Source organism: Oenanthe melanoleuca, chromosome 9 (assembly GCF_029582105.1).
Source record: "Oenanthe melanoleuca isolate GR-GAL-2019-014 chromosome 9, OMel1.0, whole genome shotgun sequence".
In the NCBI taxonomy this organism is placed as follows: domain Eukaryota; kingdom Metazoa; phylum Chordata; class Aves; order Passeriformes; family Muscicapidae; genus Oenanthe; species Oenanthe melanoleuca.
In genome coordinates, this window is record NC_079343.1 from 21,788,962 (window position 1) to 21,816,568 (window position 27,607).

The 27,607-nt window shown below is 52.0% G+C and overlaps 1 protein-coding gene across 4 annotated transcripts; it reads left to right on the forward strand.

Moving 5' to 3' along the window:
• The first annotated feature begins 1,785 nt into the window (after positions 1-1,785).
• RUBCN (rubicon autophagy regulator) lies at positions 1,786-27,411 on the forward strand. 4 transcript variants are annotated; one of them, XM_056498654.1, is made up of 23 exons: positions 1,786-1,873; positions 7,896-8,049; positions 9,820-9,903; positions 10,847-11,006; positions 11,113-11,219; positions 11,765-11,905; positions 12,075-12,222; positions 12,460-13,008; positions 13,542-13,586; positions 15,456-15,551; positions 15,725-15,840; positions 16,345-16,546; positions 16,906-17,007; positions 17,790-17,864; positions 20,519-20,579; positions 21,091-21,223; positions 21,580-21,725; positions 22,024-22,088; positions 22,610-22,848; positions 23,247-23,308; positions 23,474-23,627; positions 24,008-24,101; positions 24,847-27,411. In XM_056498654.1, the coding sequence occupies exons 1-23, from the start codon at positions 1,836-1,838 to the stop codon at positions 25,008-25,010; spliced, it is 3,135 nt and encodes a 1,044-aa protein (XP_056354629.1). In that variant the 5' UTR covers positions 1,786-1,835; the 3' UTR covers positions 25,011-27,411. The 4 variants fall into 4 exon arrangements, with proteins under 4 accessions (XP_056354629.1, XP_056354631.1, XP_056354630.1 ...); XM_056498656.1 differs by lacking the exon at positions 17,790-17,864; XM_056498655.1 differs by lacking the exon at positions 13,542-13,586.
• The last annotated feature ends 196 nt before the right edge of the window (positions 27,412-27,607 follow it).

Sequence of the window (27,607 nt, forward strand, 5' to 3'; positions counted from 1 at the left end):
TCATGTGGCACTGAGAGCCAGTATTTTAATTGTATAAACTCCAGTATGACACAGCTGTGCTGAGTGTGTAACACTGTGTGTCTAAAGCAGCTGCAGGCTGTAGTAAATTTTGGGGCTAGTTCTTTCTTGGGCTTTTACCACACCTTTCCTGAGCACCAGTTGTCTTCTCACAAAAAAGAGACCTCATGGCTTGTCTGCCCAGTAACACCTGCTGTTTCAGTAGAAGGAGTTGCAGACGAATTGTGGAGGAATTGCAGAGTGGATTTCACCTGCTGAACATGCAGAAGTTCCTGGGATGAAGTGTTAAAACTACCAAGCAGAAAAATATCCAAAGGATCAAATGCTAAGTGCACTCAAAGATTTAAAGCCAGAGGGGACTGTCCAAGCTGAATTTTGTGAGCTGTGGAATATCACACCTGTTTTGATCCCATATTGATAGCTGTATATAACATACCTTTATAACTGTTGACTTCTATTGGCACTCCTTAAATTTTACACTGGAGGATTAATGTCCAATTTAACCACAGTGCAGACCCAAAAGATAATGTTTGTGTGTGACCACAAGCTTTTTATTGATGGCTTTTTATATGCTCTCTAAATTGATGTGGGCATTGACAATAATTAAGTAAACAATGACTATAAGTAACGTCTGCAAAACAGCTTAATGAAGCAGGGGAAATGAAGATTTTTTTTCCTGAAGAAATTTGAAAAGTCACTGTTGAGCAACATCCAGGCTGTTTCTGAGTTGTGGAGCTAGAAGAATCTTGTAATTCCTGGTGGAGGAGGTAAATTAGATCTGTTAGCTTTATCTGCATGCTCCATTACACCAGACATGATCATCTAACAATCACAATAGTCCGGATGAGTTGATTTCCTCCAATATATTTACTGGGAAAGTCAACATAGTCTGATGCCCTGAGACCCAACATGCCAAGTATAGGCAGTGTTTTGAAACAGTGCAGTACACTCCATGAAGGGAAATTTCTGCCTGGTGACTGTTTCTGCCTGTTGTTCCACACTTGTATACAATTACGATGCATGAGGAGTCCTGGGCTCTCCATTAAGCAGCTTCTGAAAAACATGTTGTAGTACAGAACCTTGAACCCATGTGCTGCAGAAGTAGCGTATTGGTAAAATAAACCACATAGAAAATGTCAGCTTTTTAATGTATGCAGCATATAGTTATGATTTCAAGTAACAGTTATAGGGAATTTCCATTGTACTAATGCCTGGCTTTAGTTTCTGAGGCACCAGACCACATCACAGACGTATCTAGGTTTTATCTCCGATAATAATTTGTCATTGACTATTCTCATTGGAAAGACAGCAGCATCACTTTTTCCTTTTTGAACTTTCATTTCACTGCATTTCGGTGGAAGGCACATCTTATTCTGCTTTATTTTTCACATCCTCCTTACAGTGGGCGGTAGAACAGAATCCTCTTTCCGTTTCTGCAGGTGTCATCAGTGCATGAGCTGTCCCTCTGGGACACGGTTTTGGTTGGTTTTTTTCCCATCGCATTTTCCTCATCACATCCGAGGCAGGATTTGGTGAGGGTTATATCAGCAATCATTGTGTTTTTCCGAGCATTTTGAAGTCGGGTGACTCTGAAAGCTCCGGGGCAGGGGGAGGCCGCAGCGGACCTCCCGTCATGGCGCCCGAACGCCGCGGTGCACGCTGGGAGCTGTAGTCCGCCGCTGCCCTGGGTGCGCCGTGGTGTGCGGTGCACGCCGGGAGCTGTAGTCCGCGGGTGCGGCAGGGCGGGGCGGGGCGCGCTCTCGCCCCTCCCGCGCGACGGTGTCGCGGTGGCCGCGGCGGGGCCGCGCGCGCCCGGGATGGAGATCGGGCCCCACGCGGGGCACGCGGAGAGCAGGTGGGGCCGCGCGCGGCGGGACACACGCGGGAGGCGGGGGCGCGCGTGTCTCGGGGGCGCGGGCGCGGCGCGCAGCGGCCGTGCCGGGGTGTGGGGCGGCGTGTGCGCGCCCGGCGCGGCGGGGTGCCGCGTGTGCGCGCGTGGGGTGCCGCACACTCGTGTGCGTGTGTAAGTGTGTCTGGGATGTGCGTGTGGCAGCAGCGGCAGCAGGCGCGGGGTGCCTGGGCAGCAGCAGGGATGCGCAGGGGATGCTCCTGCAGAGCGCGCGTCCTGCGTGGGTGGGTGGGTGGGTGGGAGGGAGTGTGTGCACAGCCAGCGGCAGGGCACAGGTGTGGGGGTAGCTGGGGGCTGGCAGGGAATGGACAAACCCCTCGGGAGTGGGATCGCTACTTGCAGAGCGTGACACTGCCCCCGGCTCGGTCCCCCGTGGGAGGAAGCGCACAGTGGGCCGGGCTGTCAGAACCATCGCCCACCCAAGGCCAGCACATCTCTCTGCTCCATGCCCTGGGAAGGAGTCCTGGTCCCCGGAGGGGCAGTGACAGCTATGGGTGTGTGCCCTCAGTACCTGATGCTCTGTCCCCACTCTGTTCCCATCAGCCATGGCCAGCACAGCAGCTGCCAGGCCTCTGCTTCACGCGCCTCGAGCTCAAGGGTGAAACCACCCCGCCCTAACGCCGCGCTGCTGTTCGGGTGGCTCTGCAGCTTGCAGCTCTGGCACCCTATCTCCTCTCCTTCCTGCCTGTCCTGGCATCCCCTCTTCTAGCTACTGAACAGAAATTTCTTAATTTATCTTCTCATTCCTGAAGGCCCTTGCACATGGCTGGCGGTGAGCATGGTGACCTTGGTTGCGTGGTCTTCATATGTTCTTCAGGCCTGTTTTTTATTTTCTTGTTAGCATTTGTGAGCAGCAGAGGCTGTGTCCTGGAGGTGTTTTGATGGCGAGTCCTATTAACTTCAGGTTTTTACAGGTGCATTGTTTTTGCCCTGGTGCTCACAAGTGCAGGGTGAATGTTGGATGGAAATTGGAAGTGTTGGCTGGGGAGGAAGGAGCAGCTGAAACGTGATATGGGACAGAAGCATTCCTTATCTGAGGGGCTCAGCCAGTAGCTCTATTCCTGCTTGCCATATCACTGGGAAAGTGCTACTGGTGCTTTTAAAGCTATAGCATGGGTTTGGGGTGCCTTCTGATTTGCACAGTTTGAGCTGTTCTCATCTTTATTAGTGCTTCAGACACTTGGCTACATTCACTGTTCTGTCTTTCCAGGCTCATTTTTGTTGGTTTTCTTGCCTTTGCAAGCACAAGTCCTGCACTACCAGACTCTGCCATCGTGTGAGTAATAGGACTGGGGCGGTGCCACCCCCAGCACTCCCCCAGGGACAAGGAGGGCATCGTCCCCCACCAGTGCTGGCACATGCAGGAGCCTGCTTGTTCTCCTGGTTGGCACTGATGCCTTGAGGAGGAACCTGAATGGGCTTTACACTGCCTTGTCCTTTCTGTGATGTGGTTAGCATTTTTATTCCCAGTGAGGTGCCATTTCACACTGGATTGTAGCAATTACTCATAGTGATAAGATAGAGATCACTGCATCCGTCTTCCTGTGGATTACAGGAAATGCACAAGCAAAAGTTATTGTGCTGAAGTCCATCCTTCTGCCAGCACAGGAGAGGAAGATGAGGATCTTGTGCTGGATTTTTTTCTCCTAGCAGCAGGTGTGCAATGCATGGAGTGGCAGGGCTGTAATGCCAATGTCCAGGGAGGATATTGTCCTTGGAGGCAGGAGGGTTAGTGCTGTCCTGCTGGGCAGAGAGCAGGGCTCTTGGGGTGGTGCAGAGGACATTGCAATCCTAGGGGGAGCAGAGGTGGGCCAGTTGCCAGTTCGGCAGGTTAGCAAAGGGCTGCCACCTTTGTCTCTGGCACCAGCAAGGGACAACAGGGCCAGAGGACAGGGTTCCTAAAGGGAACCTGTGCTGTGAGCAATAGAGGGGTGTAAGCAGCTGCTCTCAGAGAGGCAGGCTGCTGTGGGGGTCTGCTGTGCCTGTCACTGCCTCTGGCTGCCTGCATGCTTGTCACAGGCAGATCCTGTGCAGATTGAAGCCCAATGGACAGTACCCTGGGTCCACAGTTGTGGTCATCTGCTTGTGAGAGACTTAGCCAGGTGAGCGGGTAAAGCTATCTGCCATGGAAGGTTAAAAAACACCTTTAATCCCAGTTTTCTTCCCTCATCCTTTACCAGCACAGAGCAAGAATGCATCAGCAAGCAGCATCTCTGGGCTGTGTTTGCTGGGGGCACCTTTTGTAGTCTGCCTCTGTTTTGTATCAGTGCCAGCTTTGCATGAATGCAAGTTCCCCTGCGTGTCCCTTTTCCAGCCAGCCCGCTCAGCTATTCCTGCCCATCCCTGCTGGGCTGGCAGAGCTCTTCTGGCTTCCTCTGCCTGTCAGCCACTCCCCTTGACTGCAGATGAATTGCACGAAGCCAGGCTTTCTTTAATCCCTTTTCCCAGCAGTGCTGAGCTGTGGAGGAGCAGGCGGGGGAGTCCAGGGAAGGGGCTGCTGGTTGTCTGGGAGATGTGGGACAGCGAGGCGGGAGCAGGCTCTGCGCAGCGCAGGTTACGTGGCATCTTCGGTTTCTGCAGGAGGAGCTGGCAGCCAGCACAGGAATGGGTGTCCTTGGAGATTTGTCAGAAGTCCCTCCATAACCTCAGCATCCTTAGCCCAACCTCTTTAGTGTGCTAAGAAGGATCAAGAGAGTCTTCCAAGTGGAGGTGAGGATTCGAGCAGCCATTGCTGGGTGCCTCCTGCAGAGCACAGGAGATACACAGCAGATACATTTGCAAGAAAGATGGGCTTCATTTTTATTTTTCATTTTTGAACACTGGCTACCTGTGTGATTCTGTTTCAGAAAGTCCAATCCAGGAAATCCAAAACCAGTCAGGGTTTGGTTTTATTTTATACGAAGAAGTCAGCAGCATGACTCCCTGCCTCTGCTGTGAGTCACTTTTGCTGACTTGAACCAAGAGAAGTTCCTACCCTTGCTGGCCTGGAGGGGCTGAGAAAGCCTTGGAAGAGCCAGCAGCATTCCCTGTTGTCAGCAGTAGCAGCATTCAGCCATTCTTTGCTCCAAGGCTGGATCCTGTCTTTTATCGCTCCAGTGTAAAAGGTTCAGTTGTGTTTGGGACAGTTCCCGATGGCAGGTGTTGATGTTGCTGTACTTGAAGATGGAGTTTGTTGTGGTAAGGAAAGGAGACCCAGTGCCAAGTTTGTGGAGCTAATGGTTGAAATTGGAGGCTGGATCAGAGGTTGTCTTTAAGGGAGGAGAGATCTCACTGCTGCTCCACGGCCCCTGCAAGCACCCTTGGCCCTTCTGGCTGGGGGAACCAAACTCTGCTAGATCAGAAGAGCCAGAAGCATGTGTGGTTCTTGCAGGGGAATCTCTGGTCTTTTTCTGTGACCCTCTGGGGTATTACTCACTTTGCCCTTATTGTAAATTGGGTGTTTTCATGTCGTAATATGAATTTGCCTTACCCCATGCCAGGCTTTCTATAGCACTAGCAAAGGAGAATTCTTCTTATTCAGGAAAAAAAAGCAGATTTCTTAATAATGTTCTGAACACCAGCAGAAAAAGGAAATTGTGCTTTCTCCATCCCTCCTAGCAGCTAAAAAACAGGCTATGTTAGTGGGAGGGGAGCAAACCCTGCTGCTAATTCAGGGTTGCCCAGAGTCCTGTCAAAGCTGAAATGTGTTTACCTGTGCTCTCCCAATTGCCCTGCCAACTGCAGCCAACTGTATGGATTGTCATTTCTTCAACCTTGTGTCACTGTGTACTTTTCAGCATGTTCCAGCCCAGAAACATCTGGGGTTTGGGTATCAGAAAGGTCTTGTGTGTCCAACTTTTGGACTGCTTTAGGCCACCAAATCCCATAGGATACTTACTGTCCTACCAGGATTTAATTCAGTTTTGGTGGGCTCACAGTCACCTCTGCAAAGGTGCTTTAATTATATGGCTTATTTTCTATGTGCTTCTGTGTACAATGTTTTAATATTTTGAGATTATTTTGTTCAAGGGTTGCTTACCCTTAGTTTCCCTGTGCTAGGAAAGAGCCATGAATCCTGGCTTCCCACCTCTTGAGATGCACAAGTCCTTTAATGAGACCATTCATTTGGAAAGGCACATCTCTGTGTGTGCTACCCTCACATCCTTGTCTGCATCACCTCCTTTTTTTAGCATGAAATAACATGGGAGGGAGTTCCCCTGACTCACTGACTTGGAATATCAGTGGTGTGGCTGAGCTTTCACTTGCATTTCCTAACTCTGAGTGTCAGAAATATCTTAGGGAGGAGCTGCTGATGCTTTGAGCTCAGTGGCTGCAGGTGCTCTTTGACCAGGAACTGCCAATTCCTCTCTGGGCATCCACAGACAAAGAACATCTGCATCACTCAGGGCAGGGACAGGAAAAGCCCATGAATTCAGCAGAGCTGGATCATTTTTTTTGTGTCTCCCCAACCTGTATCTCCTTCAGGAAGCTGCCTTTGATTTATATCTGTGCATTTTTCTTCAGTCTCTTCTGAGATAAAGCCCTGTCCCTATTAGTCTAAGCACAACATAAACATACACGTGCTGCCACATGCACTGCAGGTCTGGTTTAGGGCTCTGGTGCTGTCAGGGTGACAGGTGGAATGGGTTGGCTTCTGTGTGGTTTATGCTTAGGTGGGCACTGACAGTGGTGATGTTTCCCTCATGAGGAAGAAAAGTGAATGGGGAGCTTGAAGCAGAGTCAGTAATTAATGATCAGTTTGGCAGTGGTGAAGAAATCTCAAAACAAGAATATTGGTGAGAAAAGCTTTGTTTTAATTACCAGAAAGAAGTATGTGGCCCACACTTTTTCCCAAGGGATGAAATGAGAACAGTTTAAAATAATGTTATTTATGTTAAGTTTTTTCCTTCTTTTCCCCCTTGTGTTTTGGAAATCCAGTTTGGTTTTGGCTGTGGGAGGGACTAACTGCTGAAACACCATCTTGTTTCTTGCCGGTTTCTTGCCTGAACTTTCATGCTAAGGTGCCAATTAGGGTGCTTTTGTTAAAAACTCTGCAGAGACTTTTTTTTTTTTTTGTTATTTACTCTCCTAACTGTACCTTGCAACATTCCTGTTCTGAGAGAGTGGGTCCTATTTGATATGTGTTTTTGACAGCTGCTGTTCATCTGGCAACATTGAAGCAGCTTGAGTGGGAACCTCAGTCACCCAAAGCTTTCTTCCCCAAAGCTGCTTTTGCATAGTCAAATGATGTTACCTCTCTGCACCATCACTCCTGCTTTGTGGTAGATAATGGTGATTTCTTGCTGTATGCAGGGCAGCCAGAGGGGATGGTACTGATGAACTGTTGTGGATACTCCTAAATTCACCAGCAGTTTGTTAATCTCTGTCTATAACATCATAATGTTTTTGCAAGTTGTGCCTACTGCAGGGCAGGGCCCAGAGAGTGGCTGTACAGCTGGAGATGCAGATGAAGTGTCACCACCCTGGGAAAGGAGCACCTCTGCATCCTGACAGGGCTGGAGCTCTTGATGAGGTGTGATTGCTCAGGGAGTGCTGCTCTGTAGACACAGGGTCTGCTTTATGTGGAGACTCTTCCATTCAGCTGATGTGCTCCTGAGGGGCTGCTGCTCTCTTAGAGAGAACATGTCAGTGAAGCAATTGCCTGCTAGAAAGTTAATCCCCAGCTTTTTTGGCCCAGACTGGGCATGTGGTACATTGCAGGAGCCATCAATATATTCTGTCTGTCTCCTGGTGGCTCAGGAGAAGAATCACTCATCAGAAGAATCATTACAATAACGCTTGTTGTCCACAAACCATGTGTGGGGAGACCACAGGGATGTGCAAAGTGCTTCAGCTCACCTTTGCTGGCTTCTGGACCACGAGAGGTTTCAGCCTGAACAGAGTTTCTTCAAGAGAGTGCAGTACCATGTTCCTGTTGTGAAGCTCCTCTTTCTGTATGTCTGATATATCTTGCTGTGTTCCTCTGCAGGAGGGAGCACTGGAAGCTCCTTGGCAACCTGAAGACCACAGTGGAAGGTTTGGTGTCCATAAGCAACCCAAATGTCTGGTCCAAGTATGGCGGCTTGGAGCGGCTCTGCAGAGACATGCACAGCATCCTGTACCACGGGCTCATCCACGACAAGGTATGGCTCTGTCCTGCCAGCACGACTGTCTGTCTGTCTGTCACAGTCTCAGTGCCTGTCACAGGCAGGTGCTGCAGCTCACTTCTGTGCTCATTGCAGTGTGGGCACAGCGCTTTTAACAGGGTGGGAAGTGATCCAAGCAGGGACTGAGCTTGCCTGGTAAATGCTGTTGCTGTCAGAGGGACTGGGTGCACATTCTTTCTATCTCATCTACTTTCAGTATGGTTTTTCTGAGTACTTGTGCCCCCTGTGCTGAGGCCAGCCCCTTTCTCCTTCCTTTCTGCTGCAGCCAAGCGATTAAATTGCATTTGCAGTGAGTCAGCCCCGTATCATCTGCACTTGGACAAGTCCCCAGCGAGGCCTGGCAAGAGAAACCTCGCATCTTTACTGTTTCTGGTTAGCTGTGTTAGTAAAAGGAGCTGGCAGCCAAGCCTGTGCTCTATGTGAATGGGATCACTCTTTCCAGGCTCTTGTTGTGCCTGCAGTTGTTCACCCAGCCTTCCCCCCTTTCATGGCTGCCTGGAAGAATTTCTCTTTCCCACTTGTGTGCAGAGGCTTGAAGATCTCCCCTTCAGCACAATTAATTTACAGTGGAAAGCTGAAGCAAGGCTGCAGGGCTTGCCTGGGGACAGGCTTCCCATCAGTGGCTCTGCCACCCAGGGAGAAGAGAGTGGCACAGAGGAGCCCCAGGCAGCTTGCACTGGCCAGCTGGGTCCCAGATCAGGAAAACTGCACCTATGCAGTGCTGCACCCAAGCTAATAAACCTCCAGGAAGAGCCAGACTGCCAGGTTGTCTGAGCAGGGAGCTTTGCTCCCTGGATTTATTGAGTTTACAGACAGCATTAGTTGAGGTGCTGCTCTGTTCCTGTTAATCCCCAGCTGCATGGACCAGGGACCTTCTCTGGGAGACCTTTTCCATGTGAGGAGTGCAGTGTTTCCTTCTGACAGACCTGCTATTCACAGGCTCCAGGAAATGAGGTTTAAATGATTTGTACTTGTCGCTCTGTTGGTAACAGCTCATGCCAGACCTGCAAAGCAGGATGGTGTGTTACCTTCCTCAGTGCTTTTACTGTAGGCAGAGACAGCTCTTCCACTCAGGAATGTCTCATCTAATCAGGCATGGGTGACACCAATCAAGCTATACGAGTTGCAAAAGGAGGCCCTTAAAAATACAGCTTCCTAACAGCAGTTGGTTCATAGTTGCTCCAGCAAAACATTTCCATTCACTTTTTATCTTCTTGGCAACTTCTTTGCCTACAGTTTGGAATATTAAAAAAAAAAAAAAAAAAAAAAAAAGTGAAAAAATCCATATGTACATGTTGAGAAAACTAGAGTAAGAGATTTTCAATTTTTTTGAATTCATTCTATTTGTTTGTCCAGAAAACTGAATTCAGTCTAGAAAACTAAAATTGCGATGTTAGTTTTCTAGTCTTATAAAACAAGCTACTCTCCTGCCAAACCAAATAAACCACCAAAACAGAAGCCATTTCTCTGTTGCTTGTGAAAGAGGAAATGGGCATGGAAGTAAAAATAATGAGCTTTTCGTTGAAGAGAGACTTTTTGGGTCTGTGTTTACAACCAATAGGGTGGAGAGAAAAACAGAAACTCTGTTGCAGTTCCTCTCTAAGGGGAAGAATAACTGAGAAAACGCCTGTCTGAATAAAGCTGAGGCAAACAGCATGGCCTCTCATGGCAGCAAGGGACTGAGAGGGGTGTGCTCATTTAACTGGCACGTGGGAGATGGTACCTGACTGTGCCTGTCCTGGGCAGGTGTGCTGCAGACAGAAGGATTACTGGCAGTTTGTGAAGGACATTCGCTGGCTGAGTCCAGGCTCTGCTCATCACCTGGAGAAGGTGAGTTCTGGGGGGTTGCCTTGAGTGCCCAGTGGGAGGGGAAAGGGCAGCTGGGCTGGAGCCTCACACATGGGACAGTGGTGCCTGGACTGTTGTGAGTAAAGGGGCTCCATGGCTTGTGGAAGCTGACACAGCCATGTCTTTGGGTACAAGCCGTGTCCTGGGAACTCAGTGTGGCTTGGGCTGAGACAATTGGCTGCTTATTTCTCCCAGGCCAGTCTCCAGTTCTGCTGGGCTGGGTGCAGCAGGCATCACCAAGGGAACTGGCACAAGCAGTGCTTGTGTTTGCACAGGGATGATTCATGTGTCTGTGCAGATCTCTAAGGGTCTGGGCTGTCCCATTTCTGCGTTGTGACTTCACCATGCATTTATTTTCCCATTGCTGACTTGTGCCAGCCACTGGCATATGGGGATGCTCCTGGTCCCTGGCTGTCCTGAGCTGACATCCATGGTTCCTGCTGTGGATGGGCACAAAGGGCTGGTCACTGGTGGTCCCTGTTTCCAGCATGCTGCTGGGGGAATGGAGTGTGACTCCAGTCCAGCTCTGCAAGGTGCAGCAGCTCAGGCATTGCCATAGCCTTTCCCAGTTAATGTGTCAGCAAGAAAACGACTGTCTCCACCAGGGTCAGATTGGATTTGGGAGCATGGGGTCCCTCCAGGTTAGGGGCAAGGCTCATGGGTGGGAGAGTGTGCAAGAGAAGTTCAATATGCTGGTGGCTGCCAGAGGACTTTGGTCACTGGCTGACCTTTGAAGCATTGTTCCTGCCTGGTGTTTTTGCTTCCCTGGTGCCTGGGGAGCTGCTGGGACATGCCCTTTCCTGCTGATGGTGACTGGCATGGCAAAGCTGCTGTTATCAAGGGGACCAAAGCCATGCGGTGGAACAAGCCCTGCTCCCCTTCTTGTCTCTGCCTGCCTTAACCTGTGCCTGACGTCCCTTTCCAGTTCATCAGCCTGCAGGAGAGCAGCCAGCGTGACCCCGAGGGCCCAGGGGACCAGGCCCTTGCACAGCTGTGGCTGCAGCACAGCCTGCAGTGCCACTGCCTGTCAGCACAGCTGCGGCCGCTCCTGGGGAACCGCCAGTACATCAGGAAGTTCTACGCAGGTAAAGAGCAACGGGCCTTTTCCTTCTTACTAGGAAAATAGCTGGTGGCATTTCCAAGCTGTGTGGGAGTGAGGGACTCCCTTGAGCAGCAATTTTTTGTCCCCAGATACTGCCTTCCTGCTCAGTGACGCCCACGTGACAGCCATGCTGCAGTGCCTGGAAGCTGTTGAGCAGAACAACCCCAGGCTTCTGGCTCAAATCGACACCTCCATGGTGAGTTGAGGCCCCAGATTCTACAGCTGATGCCAGCTGGCTTTGGCTGCTCACTCAAGGTCACATTCAGGGCATGCAGAGCCCTTGAACAAGGGGCTGGACTTGGAACTAGTAAAAGTGTCTCCAAGAGGGGAGGAGAATGGGGAACTCTCCTTGTCCTGCCTGCATGACCTGTAAGGGATCAGGGTGGGATGATGGCTGTGTGGGATACCTTGGTTCAGGCTTACACCAAGGATTTGAGGAGAGGACCTGAGGACCAGTTCCTTGTAAGAGGCACCTTTAAAACCCTCTCCAAGAGTCCCAGGCTTCAGGGCCAGCACACAGAGCTGCCTGGTCATGAGGGACAGTCACCTTCTTGAGGGGATGGGCAATACCCCAGGACACCTGGGTCCTTACTCCTGCTCATTATGCCAGTGACCCCCTGTGCAGCCCTGTGCCAGCTGCCCCCTCTCCAGAGGAGGGAAACAGCAGCTGCCTTCTTTGCACTGGGTCCCCAGAGGAGAGCAATTAGTGAGGTTTTGTTAATGGGAGCTGTGTTCTTTCAGCTGGCCGGCACGTCACTGCCTTCCCTGTGTGTGTCAGACCCTTCTGCTGGGACAAGAGAGATGTGTGATCACAGCAGTGAGGGACACAAGAGCCGTCTGCCGGGAGCGCTGGGCTGCCTGGATCATTTCACTGAGAGCCTGGTAATTTCCCAGTGGGAATCAGCTGTGAACAAAGAGCTGCTGCTGTGTTTTTCCCTCCCCATCCTCATGTTCCCAGGACTGCCGCCTCATTTGTGGTTGGTGACCTGGCATTTGTAGGTTGATCCCTTTCTGTTGCTGCTGTTTTATTGATGATGCCACCTCTCTTCAGCTTACCAGGAAGAGTGACAATCCATCTCCAGTGACCAAGAGTCAGAGTCTGACTGCCCTCCCTGCATCCCCGTGCGTCCCTGCTGCCACCTGCTCACAGCAGCGCTGCTTTGGGTCCTTCTCCAGCCTCCAACATCAAGCCTTCTCAGGTATCAAGGGTATGCTGGGGAACTTAGGGTAGATCTGGAAAAGACTTTACCTTTTAATCAGCCTATGTATTTTTTGGGGTGGATGGGTATGGAAGGCTTCTGCCCATGATGAGAGGGAGGGATTTACTTGTTCTGGGTGGGCATGTTGGTGTGAAGCCACAAGCTTATTGCCATAGGATTTGTCTCCTTGTCTCCTTGTGCCACAGTGTGTGAAATCATGTTCCTGTCTCTGTCCAGACAGGAGACCAGTGAGTTCCTGTGGCAGCTCCAACTCCAGCCAGCCCCAGGAGCGCTGCCCGTCCACCCGGTCCTCTTCCTTCAGTGAGGGCAGGTCCCCTCTGGAGCAGCCCAGCTCTGTCACCCGCTTCCACGTCCCCTCACCCAAAGACCCTTTCTCTCCAGCCAGCGAGATGAGCTCCAGCACCACCAGCCAGAGCGAGGACACTTGGACAGGGAGTCAGGATGATCCACAGAGTGATGTCAATGACGGGCCGGAGTACCTGGCCATTGGGAACTTGGGACGCCGGGGCCGGGCAGGCAGCAGCACCAGCACCAGCAGCACCAAGAGCAGTAGCTCCAAACTCTTCTCCTCCAGCAGCTCCCAGAAACTGGACTCAGTATCATCCCTGGGGGAGCAGGGAGCAAGTGGAGGTGGCAGCAGGGGCCTGAGCCTGTTGCGCCGGTCCAGCTTCTCGGAGGGACAGTCCTCAGCTCCACAGGGCATCCTCAAGAAGAGCCACACGCGCTCACACTCTGACACCAACGTGACTTCTGGGAAGTTGCACGGTAATGGGACAGCTTTTCTGGGATGGCTTTTGGGCATGGGAGTCCCTGGTACCAGAAGGCTGATGCCAGCCACTCCTTTGGTTCCATGGATCACGTTGGGCAAGTGGTTGGTCTTTTCCCTTAACTTTTCAGCTCCACACTGGAATGATGGGATGACATCTTGCTTCCCAGAATGCCCTGGGCTGGACTGTTACTGGTATTACCAGCTTTTACTGAAATCTTAGAAAATGGCAGCAATGCTGTGGCATCAGCTGTTCTCCACTGGCCTTGCTTGGCTGGGGTATGGGAGTGGGGCCTGGGCTCATCCAGCTGCTAGGATGTCATCCCACTGGTAATCTGCTGGGTTCTGCTGTGGTCTTGCGTGAGTGAATATATGGGGATGAGGAGAGTGGGGTGTGAGGGGACAACCAGTCTGTGGGAGTGTGCCCTGATGCTGCCTTCATTGGAGAAGTGAAGGTCCTTGCTGAGTAGTAACCAGTCTGTCTCTGTTTTCTCTCCCTTAACGCTGCTCTTCTCCTCTTCTGTCTGCCCAGGAGGCCTCAGGGATATCACCATTATAATAGAAGATCCAGTGGCAGGTTTGGGAGCCAGTATAACAGCCCTTCATTAGTGATCATTGCATCAAGTTCAGGATTGCCATCAATCCATTAGTGTTCATTTAGAAAACAAACAAACAAAAAAATCTTTCTTTGCTGTGTCCCAGCTGATGCTTTGAGGTGTGGTCTGGTTTATGCATGTGACCTGACCGAAGATCCCAGCTTGGTTTGTGGAAGCAGTGGCCCAGACCCAGAAATGTGTCCAGCTCCCCTGCATGGCCTTAGGGAGCGCTGGCCACCAAGTCTCTGAGCTGCATCCCCTGCCCTTCCCTCCACCCGCTGCCCCAGAAGCCAGGAGAGGTTTCGTCTCTTACCTAGTCAATAAGGGCTGGCAGCTAGACATGGGCTTCAATATCTAATTTTTCCTTTTATTTTGTGGATCTGTAGCACAGGCAGGTTTGTTGTTGACTGATTTCCAGTGTATGCACCCACAGCTGAGACTCCTGGATGCTCTTTTGGGCTCAGGGCAGGTTTCACCCTGACCAGAAATGCTGGGTTGCTGCCATCCCTTTGCCCCACGTGCAGAAAAAGCCAGCAGCTCAAAATAAAGGGCTGTTTTGTTTTGCATCCACTGAACAGTGACACTGGGTTTCTCCAGCTCACATCTGGGTGCTGAGGGTTCTGTATCTGGGAAGGCTCCTCCTTGAGGGTGATGGGTGTTCAGAGAGATGTGTCCAGCACTGTGTCCTGCTCCAACAGGTGATGCTGAGCACTGCCTTACTTTACCTTTCTGCAGTAGGCTCTGTTGTATTTGGCATCCTCAGGCATCCACCCCATGAGGTGGTTTCTGTGTTGAGGTGGCTGCAGGAATCCCTGTCAGGCTGCAATGAGTAGCTGTGAGAGTCTCCTACCCTGACAAGTCTCGTCTCCCAGCCTATGGGGTGGGTTGATCCCAAGCTGCATCCTGGTGACTGCTGCTTCATGGCCTTGGCAGGGAGAGGCTGGTGTTGGTGGGCTCAGGAGCCTCCAGCCACATCAGAGTTGTGGCACAAAGCTGGGAACAGCAGTGAGTAGAAGGTTGGGAGGACAGGGTTGCCCTTCTGTTATGCTCAGGATTGTCAGCTGGCACCTGCCATGTATCCAGAGCTGTATCTCCTGTCCCACTCCAGGCAGGGTGTTTTCAGTCTCCTTCAGCAGTCCTCTGTCACCCAGCCACTCCATCCAGGTGCTCCCTGGGGCCATGGCTCTCTGTAGAGCACCACCTGTTCTTGGTCTCAGGTCAGGCCAGCTCCTGGCAGTCTCCACTGGCTCAGTCTGGCAGGGAATTGCAGCACAGTGTGTGCGTGGGGCAGAGCCCTGCCCACCGCCCGTGTAGGTCACCTTGAGCACTGCACCCAGGCTCCAGTGCTTTGAGTCCTGGCTTTTAGTGGAGCAAGAGCATGTCCTTCAGATGCCTCCTTACACTGGTGTCCAGGCTGCTTTGCAGGGCAGGGACCCCCACAGTTCTTTGGCTGCTCATGTTTCCCTGTGTCTCCTGTTCTCTGTTCTGGGGGATAACTCTGCCCTCGGAATGCTTCCTGAGGAAGAAAGGGCTGGCAAGAGGTACTTTCTGGAGCCTGTTATGTCCCCCAGCTCTGCTCTGGGGTAAACAGAGGAAGGCTCAGGACATGACTGTTCCATGTCTCTCATGATCTTCTCTCCTTCATTCCCCTTCTCCTGCCTGAAATGCCTTTCTAGTTTTGCCTCCTCCTGGGTTTGCCCTCAGCTGTGGCATGGAGCAGGAAGATGTCTCTCTTTATTTTCATCCATTTGTGCCTGCGTGTGTGATGCCAAGCCCCTTTCATTTCACCCTGTGCAGTGGCAGGACACCTGTGAGGTACTGAGCTGTGCTGGTGTCACCTTCTCTTCCAGAGTCCCATGGTGATCCAGGTGGAGGGAGAGGGCCAGTGTCTGCTTCCACGCAGAGCAGTGAGCTGAGCACACCCAGCTCCCTCTACATGGAGTATGGTGAGTATGGCCAGCCTCAGTGGGGACACTCAATCCTGGTCAGGTTCCTCCATGGGCTGCAGTGGCCTCAAGTGCTGGCACCTGCTTGTGGGGTGCTGTCTAGGTGCTGGCAGGGCTTGGTGGCATGGAGATAGCAGGTCCTTCCCTCATACCTGTGTCTCTTGCTTTTCTAGACTCTGGACAGTACCTGAGCTCGGGGGAAGGGATGTTCAGGAGACCTTCTGAAGGGCAGTCCCTCATCAGCTACCTCTCTGAGCAGGATTTTGGCAGTTGTGCAGACCTGGAGAAGGTGAGGGAAGCAGCAGCAGCAGCCTCTGTGCATTGGGGAATGTACCTTACTGCAGCTTCAGGCATACTTCCTGTCGTGGGGAGGATAATGTCATGGTATTGCCTGTTGTAGAGCTGTGCACAGAACTCCAAAGCTGAGCTCCTCAGTGGTGTCTGGTAGCTGGGATCTGTCCATCTGTCATACACATGGCAGGTTTGCAGTATGTTAGGGCCCCTCAGGGCCATGTGCTGACCCCCCAGAATGGATGTGTTGCACATCCTCTTGGTAGGATGCCTTTTGTGTTTTGTGAGTATTCTGATGCCCAAGAAAGCTTTGTTTTCTAGGGCCTCATAGAAGAGTGATATTTTGACACAGATTAACATCTTTCTGCCACTATCCATGAGTGATAAGCTCTTTCCTAGCAAATTCCTGAACTCTCAGTTTTCTGGCTCTTTTCTGAACAAAATTTTACCAAGTCTGCCTAGTTTGTCCAAGGCATAGCCTTGAATGCTTTTGCTCTTGCAGGAGAATGCCCACTTCAGCATCTCAGAGTCCCTGATTGCTGCCATTGAGCTGATGAAATGCAACATGATGAGCCGGCAGCTGGAGGAGGAGGAGGAAGACAGCGACAAGGAGATCCAGGAGCTTAAACAGAAGATTCGCATTCGGCGCCAGCAGATCCGCACCAGGCACCTGTTCCCCACCTGCCAGGAGATGGGCTCAGACAGTGGGTGATGTGTTTTGGGCTCCTCAGCTAGTGGGATGTGTGTTTTCTGTCCATTGCCTATCCTATAGCTGCCTGCCTTCCTGCCCATTCCTTGGAAACAGTTAAATTGCTACCAGGGTGGTGCCAAGATTTGTGAAACTGCTGCTGTTGAAGACCATAATGTGACAGATACCACCCACTGATAACACTGCTGGCACTGAGTTATGGAATGTCATTTCATTTTGAACCCATAGCGTTTCCATCCTTGAGCTCCATCCCTCCTTTCCCTGGCTGTTCCTGGCTATCCCCATCTCCCATAGCTGTCAGTGACCCTTCAGAGCACTTCCAGTGATGACCTGGCTGTGATGCCTTTCTCCCAGGTCTCATGGCAACAGACAGTGGGTCCCAGTTCAGCTCCCACGGCTCCATGCGGCTCTCTGACTCTGGCTCTGCAGAGGATGTGGAAGAGTATGAGATCCGAGGTAGGAGGGAATGGCTGTGTTGGCCTCTTTCATACAAACAGACTTCTGGTGTGGTTGTGTTGGGGTCAGTCCTGCTGAAGAAGATCCTGTCCCTCTGGCCTTCAGGATGGCTTTTCCCAAACAAATGGCTGAATTCTGAGTATAAGCAGGGCAATCAGTTTCCCTCATGTGGCGGCATGACTTTCCTTCTAAATCTTCTGTAACCCTGTAACATTCTGTGCCTCTGGCTGGTAGGTGGTTTCCATTTCACTGCCTGGTTCACATAGCTGCTGTCACAACTAGAGAGGTGGAAGAGCTGCCAACCTCTCTTCTCCTGCCCAGGCAGAAGGAGCCATAGCTCTGACCACTTACCTCTTGGCTGGTGGGTATTGGTCACATCCCAACCTGCAATGCCTGTAGTCTCTGCTCCTGGCAGCTTGGGTGGCTGAGCTTATCACCCACAGGAGACCAGCCCAAGTTGCTGGGTATTCATTTCCTTCAGAGACTTGTTCATCTCTGAATTGGATGACACTTCTCAGCAGTACCTCCATCTCTCTTACTTTAAAAAGAAGATGGAGTGGACAGTCTTCAGCTTTAAGCTTCTTGTCTCCTGACTATTGACAGCAACCTCTCCTTTCAGTCCATGAGGGTGAGGTTTTGGGCTCAGTTTTGTAGCCCATGGAGGAGTGTGTGAATTCATTTCTGACTCTCCTCGTGTGAGTGCTGCTCTTGTTTTATGCCCTTTCTCTCTGGCCTGGCTGAAGCACTGAAGTGAACTGTTTTGTCATCACCATGTCATACAGATGGTAACGATGGATCTAACCTGATTCAAATGTCCAAGAACGGCCTCTCAGTGTCAATGGCTTCCTTGTTCTCAGGTACCCTGCAGTGCTCCCTGGGCACGCGCGCGTGTGCGAGGTGTGTGTGTGTGCGCACGGGCACACTTCTTCAAAATCTGCCTGGCTTCACAACTGGGAATTAGTTCCAGTATCATCTAGATGTCAGCAACAAAAGCTGTGGCAGGATGAGGTGGCAGGATTAGGTAGAGTGGATGCAGAGTTCTGCTGTGGGTTCCATCCCCCAGAGCATTTTGCCATGCAGTATTTTGGATGTATCAAAAGTGCCTGCTGTGGTGAAGACCTGTCTTGCCTGGGGTAGGACTTCACAGGACAATGAAGCTCTGTAGATGTTGAAGGCTGAGCCTGGACTTAATGAGAGCAGAGCTCTCTTTGATGTGGGACCAGCTCTCCATTCAAAGTGCCTTGGAGAGCATTATCTTGCTTGATTTGGCAGAGCTGGCCTGCTATGGCTTTGATCTGAAGCACAGGCTTCCTGTTCTGCTCAGACTTGACTTGGAGTGGAATCTTTCTAGAAAGAAGTTCTCGAGGGAGAAGTAATGAGATCAGACAGGGCACAGGCAGTTTGTTCATGCTGAAGGTCCTAATCACTGGGATCACATGCAGCTTAGTGTTTTTATTGTTTACAGTAGTACTAGGTAATCCTTCTGGTCTGCTGGCCATGTTTAAATAACCTTCATGTGCTCCCTGTTTGCTTTAGCAAGGGAACAGCCTGCTGGGCTGCTGCTGATCTCTCCTGTCAGGTGTTCAGCACCAGCATGTTGCTCCTGCTGGGTTTGCCATTGCTCAGATCTTTTCTATCAGCCCTGTTGTGTTCACAGACCAGGCTGTGATCCTGACTGAAGCTGGCACATGGGGTGATGACCTTAGATTTGGGGGCCATTCACAAACTTCCTGGGGACTATCCCAGTTGATAGCATTGGCAGCAGAGGTGTTTTGGGTAGCTAATGAGGATTTGGGGAGTGTTTGCAGTGAATGTTGGGAAGTGAGCGATGTCAGGATCGCAGTGTTAGCTCCCATGGAAGCCTAGGTTCAGATCTGGCTCCATCTGCCATCTCTGACACCATATCAATGCCTGAGTGTGCTGGCTCTGCCTCCCCATAGCACCTGGCCCACTCTGTGCTGTGTGTGCCTCTATTTGCTCGTGTTCATCATAGTCTAGGACTATCAGGACCTTCCTGCGCAGAGCAGAAGGCACCACAGCATGGCAGGTGTGTCTGGCTGGTGCCCTACAAGGCTGTTTGCCTGAATTTCCTGTTTTCTGCAGCTAGAATTCAGTTTGCATGACATAGATATTTGGGTTCCTTAACATTAGGATGCTTTCCTGTGCTTGTTTTAGCAATGGATGTCAAACAATGAAGGTCAAGTGCCCAAGCTGAATTCCAACAGTGTGAGTCTGTAAATTGCAGGACTTGCTCCCTTTGTTGCTAGGGTAGTCCTGTTCTCTGTAGAAAAGTTTGGGACAGGGGGACGCTCTTTGCTCAGCTGTGATTCCCTTACATCACAGGCTGTGATTCCCTTGGCGTCAGTGTGCAGTTGATGCATGGCTGGGATCATGTGAGCTCTCTGCAGATTTGTGTTAGTCAACCTGCTTGGGGTACAGGAGCAGGGACCCTGAGCTGTGCCTCCCCATGCCAGGCACTGGGGCAGGGGAAGCTACAGGCTTTTGTTTGGGGGTGGTGTGGTCTCTCCATACCATTCCTAGAGCTCCCCAGAGGTACAAAACAGCAGACCTACTGGGATGAAGGTTGTGACTTTGGCCACTCTTCTGTCCTGATCTATAGTACTTTCCCCTTGCATGCCTCCTTCCCTTTTCTGGGAGCCTTATCTGCCATGAAACAGGTTTCTGCCTGCTTCTGTCTGTGTTGTACAACTGGAAGTGTCCTGACATAGAGGTCTTCTACTGTTAAGATGGATTCCCTGTTAGGGTTTGACCTGCTGGAGTGAAAGAAAGACAAGTGGTGAAGGTACCACTGGGTACTGCCTGGTATACCTGAGCTGCAGGGCAGCCCAGGGCTCTTTGGGAGCTGATGGAGAGGTGTAGGGAGCAGGACTGCATTGTCCTGCACCTTATCTTGGATCCCTCCCTCCTCAGGAGATGACCTCTGCAGAGGGCTGGCCTCATGGCTGCTGGCCCTTTCACTGCAGGGATGCTGGTGTGTCTGGGCAGTGCTGGGCACAGGCTGGCAGCCCTGGCTGTGCAGTCACTGACAGGCTGTGGCATGGCCAATGTCTGATCTTACATGGTACAGTCAAGTAGAGAGAAGGGCTCTGCATCCCATTGCTAATCCTTTCCATCCATACTGTGTGTAGAGAAGCTACTAAACCTTCTTGCTAACCCTGCAGGAGCCTGCTCTCCAGGCTCCAGTGTGTGTTCTATTTCAGGCCATGTTACTACTAGGACTTGGTGTGTGACCTGTAGCAGCAGCCACTTATCTCCCCCAAACTTCAGGCTGGCTGTTCACAGCATCCCACCATGCTTTTCCCTTGTAGTTCTGACAGCCAGCTGATTAGACTGCACCGCTCCTTGCTGCTCAGTGCTGCTGGTAGAAGTTGATGCTGTAGTTCACCTGCTTTTGAACAGCTTGATGACTCTTACCTTGAAGCTTTGGTTTGAAATTAGTGTAAGCCTCTGCCCTGTCCCATCTGTTCCACCTTGTCTGTTTGTGATTCAGATGCAGACATCAAGAGGAACCCAGACTCCAGCAGGAAGTCCTTTCTCTCCTCGGACTCCATGTATGTCTTCAACCTCATGGCAACACATCTTGGTACCATGTTCTCTTTCCTACCCAACTCTACTCTTCCATGTGCATCAGTTTCTGTTTTGCTCTGGAGTAGATATTCCACCCTCCCTGTGTGGGGACTCTCTGCTTTGTGTGGTGAAATACAAAGCAGTGTCCGTGGTTGGCAGCTGCTTGGGTTCATACTGGGAGAGCAGTTGTTTCTGACTTATGCAGGCACTCCTGTCACTTTGCAGCTTCCCCTGCAAACAGGCACAGGTTTTGCCAAGTGAGTGAAGTTTTACTTGCTCTTCTGAGCAGTTCTTGTGGTGCCATTAGCGAGCTTTGCTTGGGGACAGCTGCAAAGACAGAAATCAATCACGTTATTAATTTTAAGCTTGTATAGCAGTGCAGAATTAAGGTACAAGAGTTGAAGGGAGGATCTTTGACTTGAGCTGGGGCTGGCATGGGGCTCCAAGGAGGACACAGCTGTGAGGTCAAGTACTAACAATTCCTTTGCTGTCTAGATCCCACTCCTTCCTCAATTCAAACTCAGCAGAGGCGGTGGCCATGGGCTTGCTGAAGCAGTTTGAGGGCATGCAGCTCCCAGCTGCCTCTGAATTGGAGTGGCTGGTCCCTGAACATGATGCCCCACAGAAGGTAAGGCTGTGAGTTCCTTTCACTGATTGCATTTGATCTTCCCTGAACCCTTGGCTTCAGGGCACTGCTGAGAGGGCTTTGCTTGTCCCAGTGCTCCCTTTGTGGAGGCTGAGGAGGGGATTTGTCTGGGCTTTGGAGATGGATGCAGCCAAGCAGGGTTGTGCCACTGCAGCCTTCTACAGCAGTGTCCAGATCCCTGGGGCCAGCCCTTCTTCAGCCCCCAATTCAGCTGGAGAGGTGACCTGGTGCCTGGCAGTTTTTGGAGGGCTGCAGCTGCAGGTTTCTGGCAGTCCAGCCAGGTGCACTGCCTTTGCAGTACAAGATAGGGATCTGACCCTCTTGCCTGCCTCTCCCAGCTCCTGCCCATCCCTGACTCTCTGCCCATTTCTCCCGACGATGGAGAGCACGCTGACATCTACAAGCTGAGGATTCGGGTACGCGGAAACCTGGAGTGGGCCCCGCCGCGACCGCAGATCATCTTCAACGTTCACTCAGCCCTCACGTAAGGACCCTAGGGCTGGGGGCTCCCAGGGGACCTGCCCTTTCCATCCCTTTTCCTTCAACACCAAGGTTGCTTATCCTCTGGTTGCTGGGTTTCCCTGCTCTGAGGCTGGTAAATCCACAGTGGTCACCACTGTGAGATGGTGAGATGGAGCCAGTGCCTGTGGTGTGACCCACTGGGGCTTCTTCCCTTGGATGTGTTGTCCACATAAACCTCCCAAGCCTATGCTGGTACCTATATTCTGGTGCTAGGTACCATCAGGGCTGGGTCATGCATGTTGTCTTCTGTCTCTGGGCAGGAGGAAGGTGGCTGTGGCCAAGCAGAATTACCGGTGTGCGGGCTGCGGTATCCGGACTGATCCTGGTGAGTGTTGGGAGCATGACCTGTAGCTGGAGAGTGGTGGGGAAGAACCTGAAAACAAGTGGGAAGATGCTGAGTGAGTGGGTGGTGGTAGAGCTCAGCACAAGGCCCCTGAGCAGTGGTACACTGCCTTTGCTGGCTCTGCCTGCGCATTTGTGTGTACCATCCACAGAGGAGCCTCTTCTTCTAAGAGGTCACAGAGTTGGTGGAGGCAAAGAGCAACCATCCTGTCCTTTAGAGGGCATTGCAGATGTTGACTCTTGTAATGCAAAGTCTGCTGTTGGGTCCTCAAGCTCCCAGCAGGTTCTGCAGCTGCAGAGTTCTTCCCTGAATATGTAGGTAGCTGTGGCTGCACAAGACTGGACTGTTGGTCCCAAAGGCTTTTGCAGTCAGCTGAGCACTGTGGGCTGGAGGAGATGCCAGCAAGGCAGAGTTCCTTGCTTGTTGGAAATGCTGAGCAGTGTTGGGAGTGCAGCAGAGGCCATGCCTGGGCTGACCCTGCCTGTCTGCCTGGGTTTGGCCAGATTACATCAAGCGGCTGCGGTACTGCGAGTACCTGGGCAAGTATTTCTGCCAGTGCTGCCACGAGAACGCCCAGACCGTCATCCCCAGCCGCATCCTGCGCAAGTGGGACTTCAGCAAGTACTATGTCAGCAACTTCTCCAAAGACCTGCTGAGCAAGATCTGGAGTGACCCACTTTTCAACGTGCAAGCTATCAATCCTGGCCTGTACCAGAAAGTGAAGGCTCTCAACCAAGTGCGGGTAAGACCCGTTCCATGCCTTCCTCAGTGGAGTTTGGGTGAGGTGGATGGCTGCCAGCTGTAAACTGTATTTCAGGGAAGCTGGGGAAAAGCAGATATTTCCATTTTGGAGGCTTAAAAGCTCATCACTGTGTCTTTCCATTCACCTCTTCCGATTTCTTCAGTGGCATAGGAATGTCAAAAGGAATTTCTGGCTGGTGTCCAGCTGGGCTTCAGTTTATCTCCTGGAGCACATGATGATGTTGTGCTCGCCTTGCCCTGTGTGATGTAAACACTTTGGAAACAGGAGAGCAGCAGCTGAGGAGCAGCAGTTATTTCAGCAGCACAGGGAGTGGGACAGACCTGCTTGGCCAAGGACTGTGCTACTTACTGATTTTTTTGTCCCCCCTTCCTCTCCAGCTGCTGCGAATCCAGCTTTTCCACATGAAGAACATGTTCAAGACATGCAGGCTAGCTAAAGAGTGAGTCCTGGGCTGTTTTGCCGTCCTGCACTGGGAATCTGTGCAGCTTGTGCATTGAGCTCTGGGGAGAGAGGGGGCTGGAGGGGGAGAGAAAGCATAAGGAGTGAAGGGAGGGGTCTTAGTGGAGTCACTTTCCTCTGAGCTCTGTTGTCTGTGTCCTTGCAGCCTCCTGGACTCCTTTGACACAGTGCCTGGCCACTTGACAGAGGATTTGCACCTTTACTCGCTGAGTGACTTCAGTGCCATCAAGAAAGGGGACCTGATGCCTCGCCTGACGGAGCTCCTGAAGGCAGGCAGCCTGCACATTGACAAGTGCATGGTAAGGCCTCCTCTCCTGCCTCCTGCATGGCTCTGGACCCTCGGGAACAGCCTTGGGAGCAGTTTTGCTGCAAAGATGACTGATGGGGAGGCTTTGGTGGGCAGGGCAGCCACCAGATTAACTGATTCAATGTTAACTGTTCTGCCTGCTTCACAGAGCTCCTACCCAGCATAAATGGGATATTTGCTACCCCATTTTGGCTCTCCTCTGCCCCTGACACAGGTTGATCCAGCCTTCCTGTGCTCCATGCTGGGGAAGGGCTGTCCCACATGGTTAGAGCAGGGCACTGTGTCCTGTTGTCCTGCTCTACTCTACCTTCTGCCCTACTTGCCAGGAACATGAGCATTTAGCTGATTTTTCCTCATCTTTTCTCCTTCCAGCTGTGCCAAGCCAAAGGCTTCATCTGTGAGTTCTGCCAGAATGAGGATGACATCATCTTCCCCTTTGAGCTCAACAAATGCAGGACATGTGAAGGTGAGATACTGAGGAAAAACAGGGAGGGGGCAGACCCTAGGGCCACCAAGATCTGTTTCCAGTTTGAGTGGCATTTTTGCTAGCAAGAGGTACAGAGCCAGACCCCAGAGTGTCTGCAGCGTGTTACAACAGCACCAGATCACTGTTACAGTGTTTGCTGGCATGGTAAAGCCTGTAGATCCCCTCCTGACCATGCTCTGTGCTGCCTGCCCTGGCAGCTGTGGGCACAGGGGCTGTCGCTGTAGCAAGCAGGTGTCTGTGAGACCTGGATTCCCTCCTGCTGTGGTTACAGGACAGGCTGCAGCCTGCACACAGCTCCCCTGCCCCTGCCTGGATGGCTGGAGCTGACCTTGCAGAGCAGCCAGACCCTGAAGGCTTTGTCTCTGTACCCTTCCTGCCTGCTGAGAAATCCCTGGGCTCCTTCAGGAGACATCCTCGATAATGCTCAGTATTAATGGCTGAGTAGAGCTTGGCTCTACATCTTGGGACCAGCCTCTGAATAGGCATAAAATGGCTCCTGATAACATGCAAACCTTGGTTTGGCCTGTGCAGTGCCAGAGAAAATTTGGGGCAAAGTCACTGTTTCCGTGGAGTATCAGGAAAGCTTGGGGAGGGACCTTGTGTGGAGCAGAAATCCTCCCTCCTGTGCTTACAAAGCTTCATGAGCTAGTGCAGGGACCTGGGGTGTGTAGTGTCAGGCAGTCTGTCAGCCTGTACCAGCACTCAGCCATGCTCTCCCTCACAGACTGCAAAGCCTGCTACCACAAATCCTGCTTCAAATCCAGCCCCTGTCCCCGCTGTGAGCGCCTGCAAGCCCGCAGAGAGCTGATGGACAAGCAGAGCACGGAGCCCTACACCTCGGACTGCGAGGACAGGCTGGAGCAGCCAGAGGCAGTGGCAGCCACATGAGCACCTGCAGCCAAGGAGCAGATCTTGGGATTATTTATGTGCATGGCCTTCATCACCAGAGACTGAGCCACACACACTGGGGATGAGGAGGACTGTTGGGAGGCCTGCAGCACTGACTTGGAGGGATCTCTTTTCCCTCATGCAGTAGTGCTGGGCTGGGAAAGGAGCATATTCCACCATGTGGATCTGCTCCACGTACCACTCCCACTCCCTGATGCCTTTGCTTGGGGGGAGGCAGCTGCTCCTGCCTATCCTGCAGGCAGAACTGGGACCTTTTCTGAGCAGTTGTTCATGCTGGACCCAGGAGAGTTGTGCTGTCCATCCCTGTGCCTGCTCCAAGCCAAGCAGGGTCCCCTGAAGGGTCAGCACTTCCTACTCATCAGTTGTATACTTGGAAGCTCTGGTCACATCTGCTCCTTGGAGGAGGGAATCGAGTCTCAGTCCTCCTTCATTCTGCTGCTGGGGGTTGTGTGCATGGAGGGAGGGTGGGGTTTGGGGTTGGTTGTATATTTAACAGCTCCCTTTCTCAGATGTGCTGTGGGACACTGCTGGAGAGCAGTTGCTCTCCAGAATCAGAGTGGAGGAGGTGGCAGTGATGAAAGTGCCAGATTTCTCTGTGCTGCAGAGGGACATTGCCCCTGGAGCAGCTGCACAAGTGGATGTGCTGATGGACTTTTGGCATCAGATCCCCATGGCTCTGTGGAAATCTGCCTCCACGGGATATAGTGAAGTTTCTGACCCTACTTCCTTCTCATGCTGCCAGTCTGTCCTACCAGGGAGATACGTCCTTCTTTAAGGATGGCATGGGACCTCACTCTCTTGGCACCAGGACCTGCCTTGTATGGAGCTGCCTCTCTGCCTGAGACCTGTTGGGAGGCAGGTGGAGGCTCATCCCTCCAGCTGCATCCCAAAGCCTCTGTCTCAGTTTGTTGTTTTTTTTTTAATCTGCTGGACTTGGTTTATTTTTTTAATGTGGTTGTCTGTATTTTTAACTGTGTGTTCCCCCTCGTGGAGGTGCTGCTTGAAATGCTTGCTTAGGGGGCATGGGATCTACTTGGGACTCACCAGTATAAAATCTCCAGGGCTGCCCTGCTCCTGTTTCCTCATCCCTGGATGGAGCTGGTCCCCTCTCTCAGTAGGGTCTCCTGCTTCCCTTGGGGGAGGAAGGGTCCCTGAGCCAGGCAAGTCTTGAAGCTTCCCAGCTGTGCTGTGGTGGGATGGTCAAGCAGCCTGCTTGCAATGGGGATACCTGGGGGAGAGGAGTTTGGCACTGGGGTGCTGCCAAGGACTGGTTCCTCACTGATACAGAAACACCTGCCACAGGTGACAGCTCTGCAGGGTCAGGGTCAGACCCAGTGGGACAAAGTGAGCTCTGTGCCCACTTGAGGAGGTGCCTCTGCATCATGGGGGGATGCTTTAGCCATGGCATGTCCAGCAGCACCTCAGCACAGGTGGGATGTGGGGTGTTAGGAAGGATGGTGTGGCCTGTGTACGTGCAAGGAGGGTGTTGAGGGACCAGGGAGCAATGCACTGGCAGGAGGCCTCAAGGGGCAGTGGCTCTTTCAGCACATGCCCTTATTCAAGGCTGGGATGTGACCCCTCATGGGCTCTCCCTATGGGGATGGCAGAGTTGGGGAGAGGAGAAGAGGCTGGGACCAGGAGAGGTGGCTGCAAACATTGCTGCTGAGGGCTGGGCTGCTGCACAGTAGCATCTCTGCCCTGCCTGCAGCATCCTGACAGTCCTGAAAGCAGGGTTCAGCTCCCCACTTGCTCCCCTGGCATTTTTGCTGCCTTGTGTCTTGCTTCTGCTTGTTTTCCCCAGCAGAGCAGCTGCCTTTCTGCTGACTCTATCTCTCTGCCAGCCCTGAGGCTGCCAGATGCTGGTCTGCCTTGGTCTTGCCTGTCCCCAGGCCAAGCCTTCCTGCTGCTGCTTGGACTTGGGATCCCCTCCCCTGGAGTTGCCTCAGCAGCACACCTCCATCCACCCTATTTTGTTTGAAGCACTTTAATGTCATGGGACAGCAGCTGAGAGGCTGCTCAGATCCCTTTCTAGAAGCACTGAGTTCTTTTTGAGAAGAGGGAAGGAATTCTGGCTTAGTTATGGTTTCCACCCTCTGCCATGGACTGTATGTGGAAGCAGCAGGACTCACAAACCTGGCACAGGTCTCCAGGGTGAGATTGTGCCCAGCACTGACACTGCTGCCCAGCACTGACACTGCTGCCCAGCACTGACACTGCTGCCCAGCACTGACTGCTACAACTCACACTGGAACTGGCCAAGACAGGGAGCTCTTTGGGAGGGAGCTGGGGGCTGCCCTGGCTGTCAGCTGGAGCCCTCACAACGGGATTGTTATTGCACAGCAATTAAAATGCCGTCCTTAATAAACTAAGTTAATAAGGAGTCTGATTGTGTTATAACATTGTTTAAGGTGGGGTAATGGTTTGTATGTACCTTGAGGTGATGGGGCAGGCAGGGCATGCTGATGGCAAGGAGCAATGGAAGGGACAGCTGGTGATGCAGTCACTGGGAGGGGGTTATTGTCACTACCCCTTAACTAATTTGTCTGGTTTGTGGCCTCCCCCTGCAAACTGCCCAC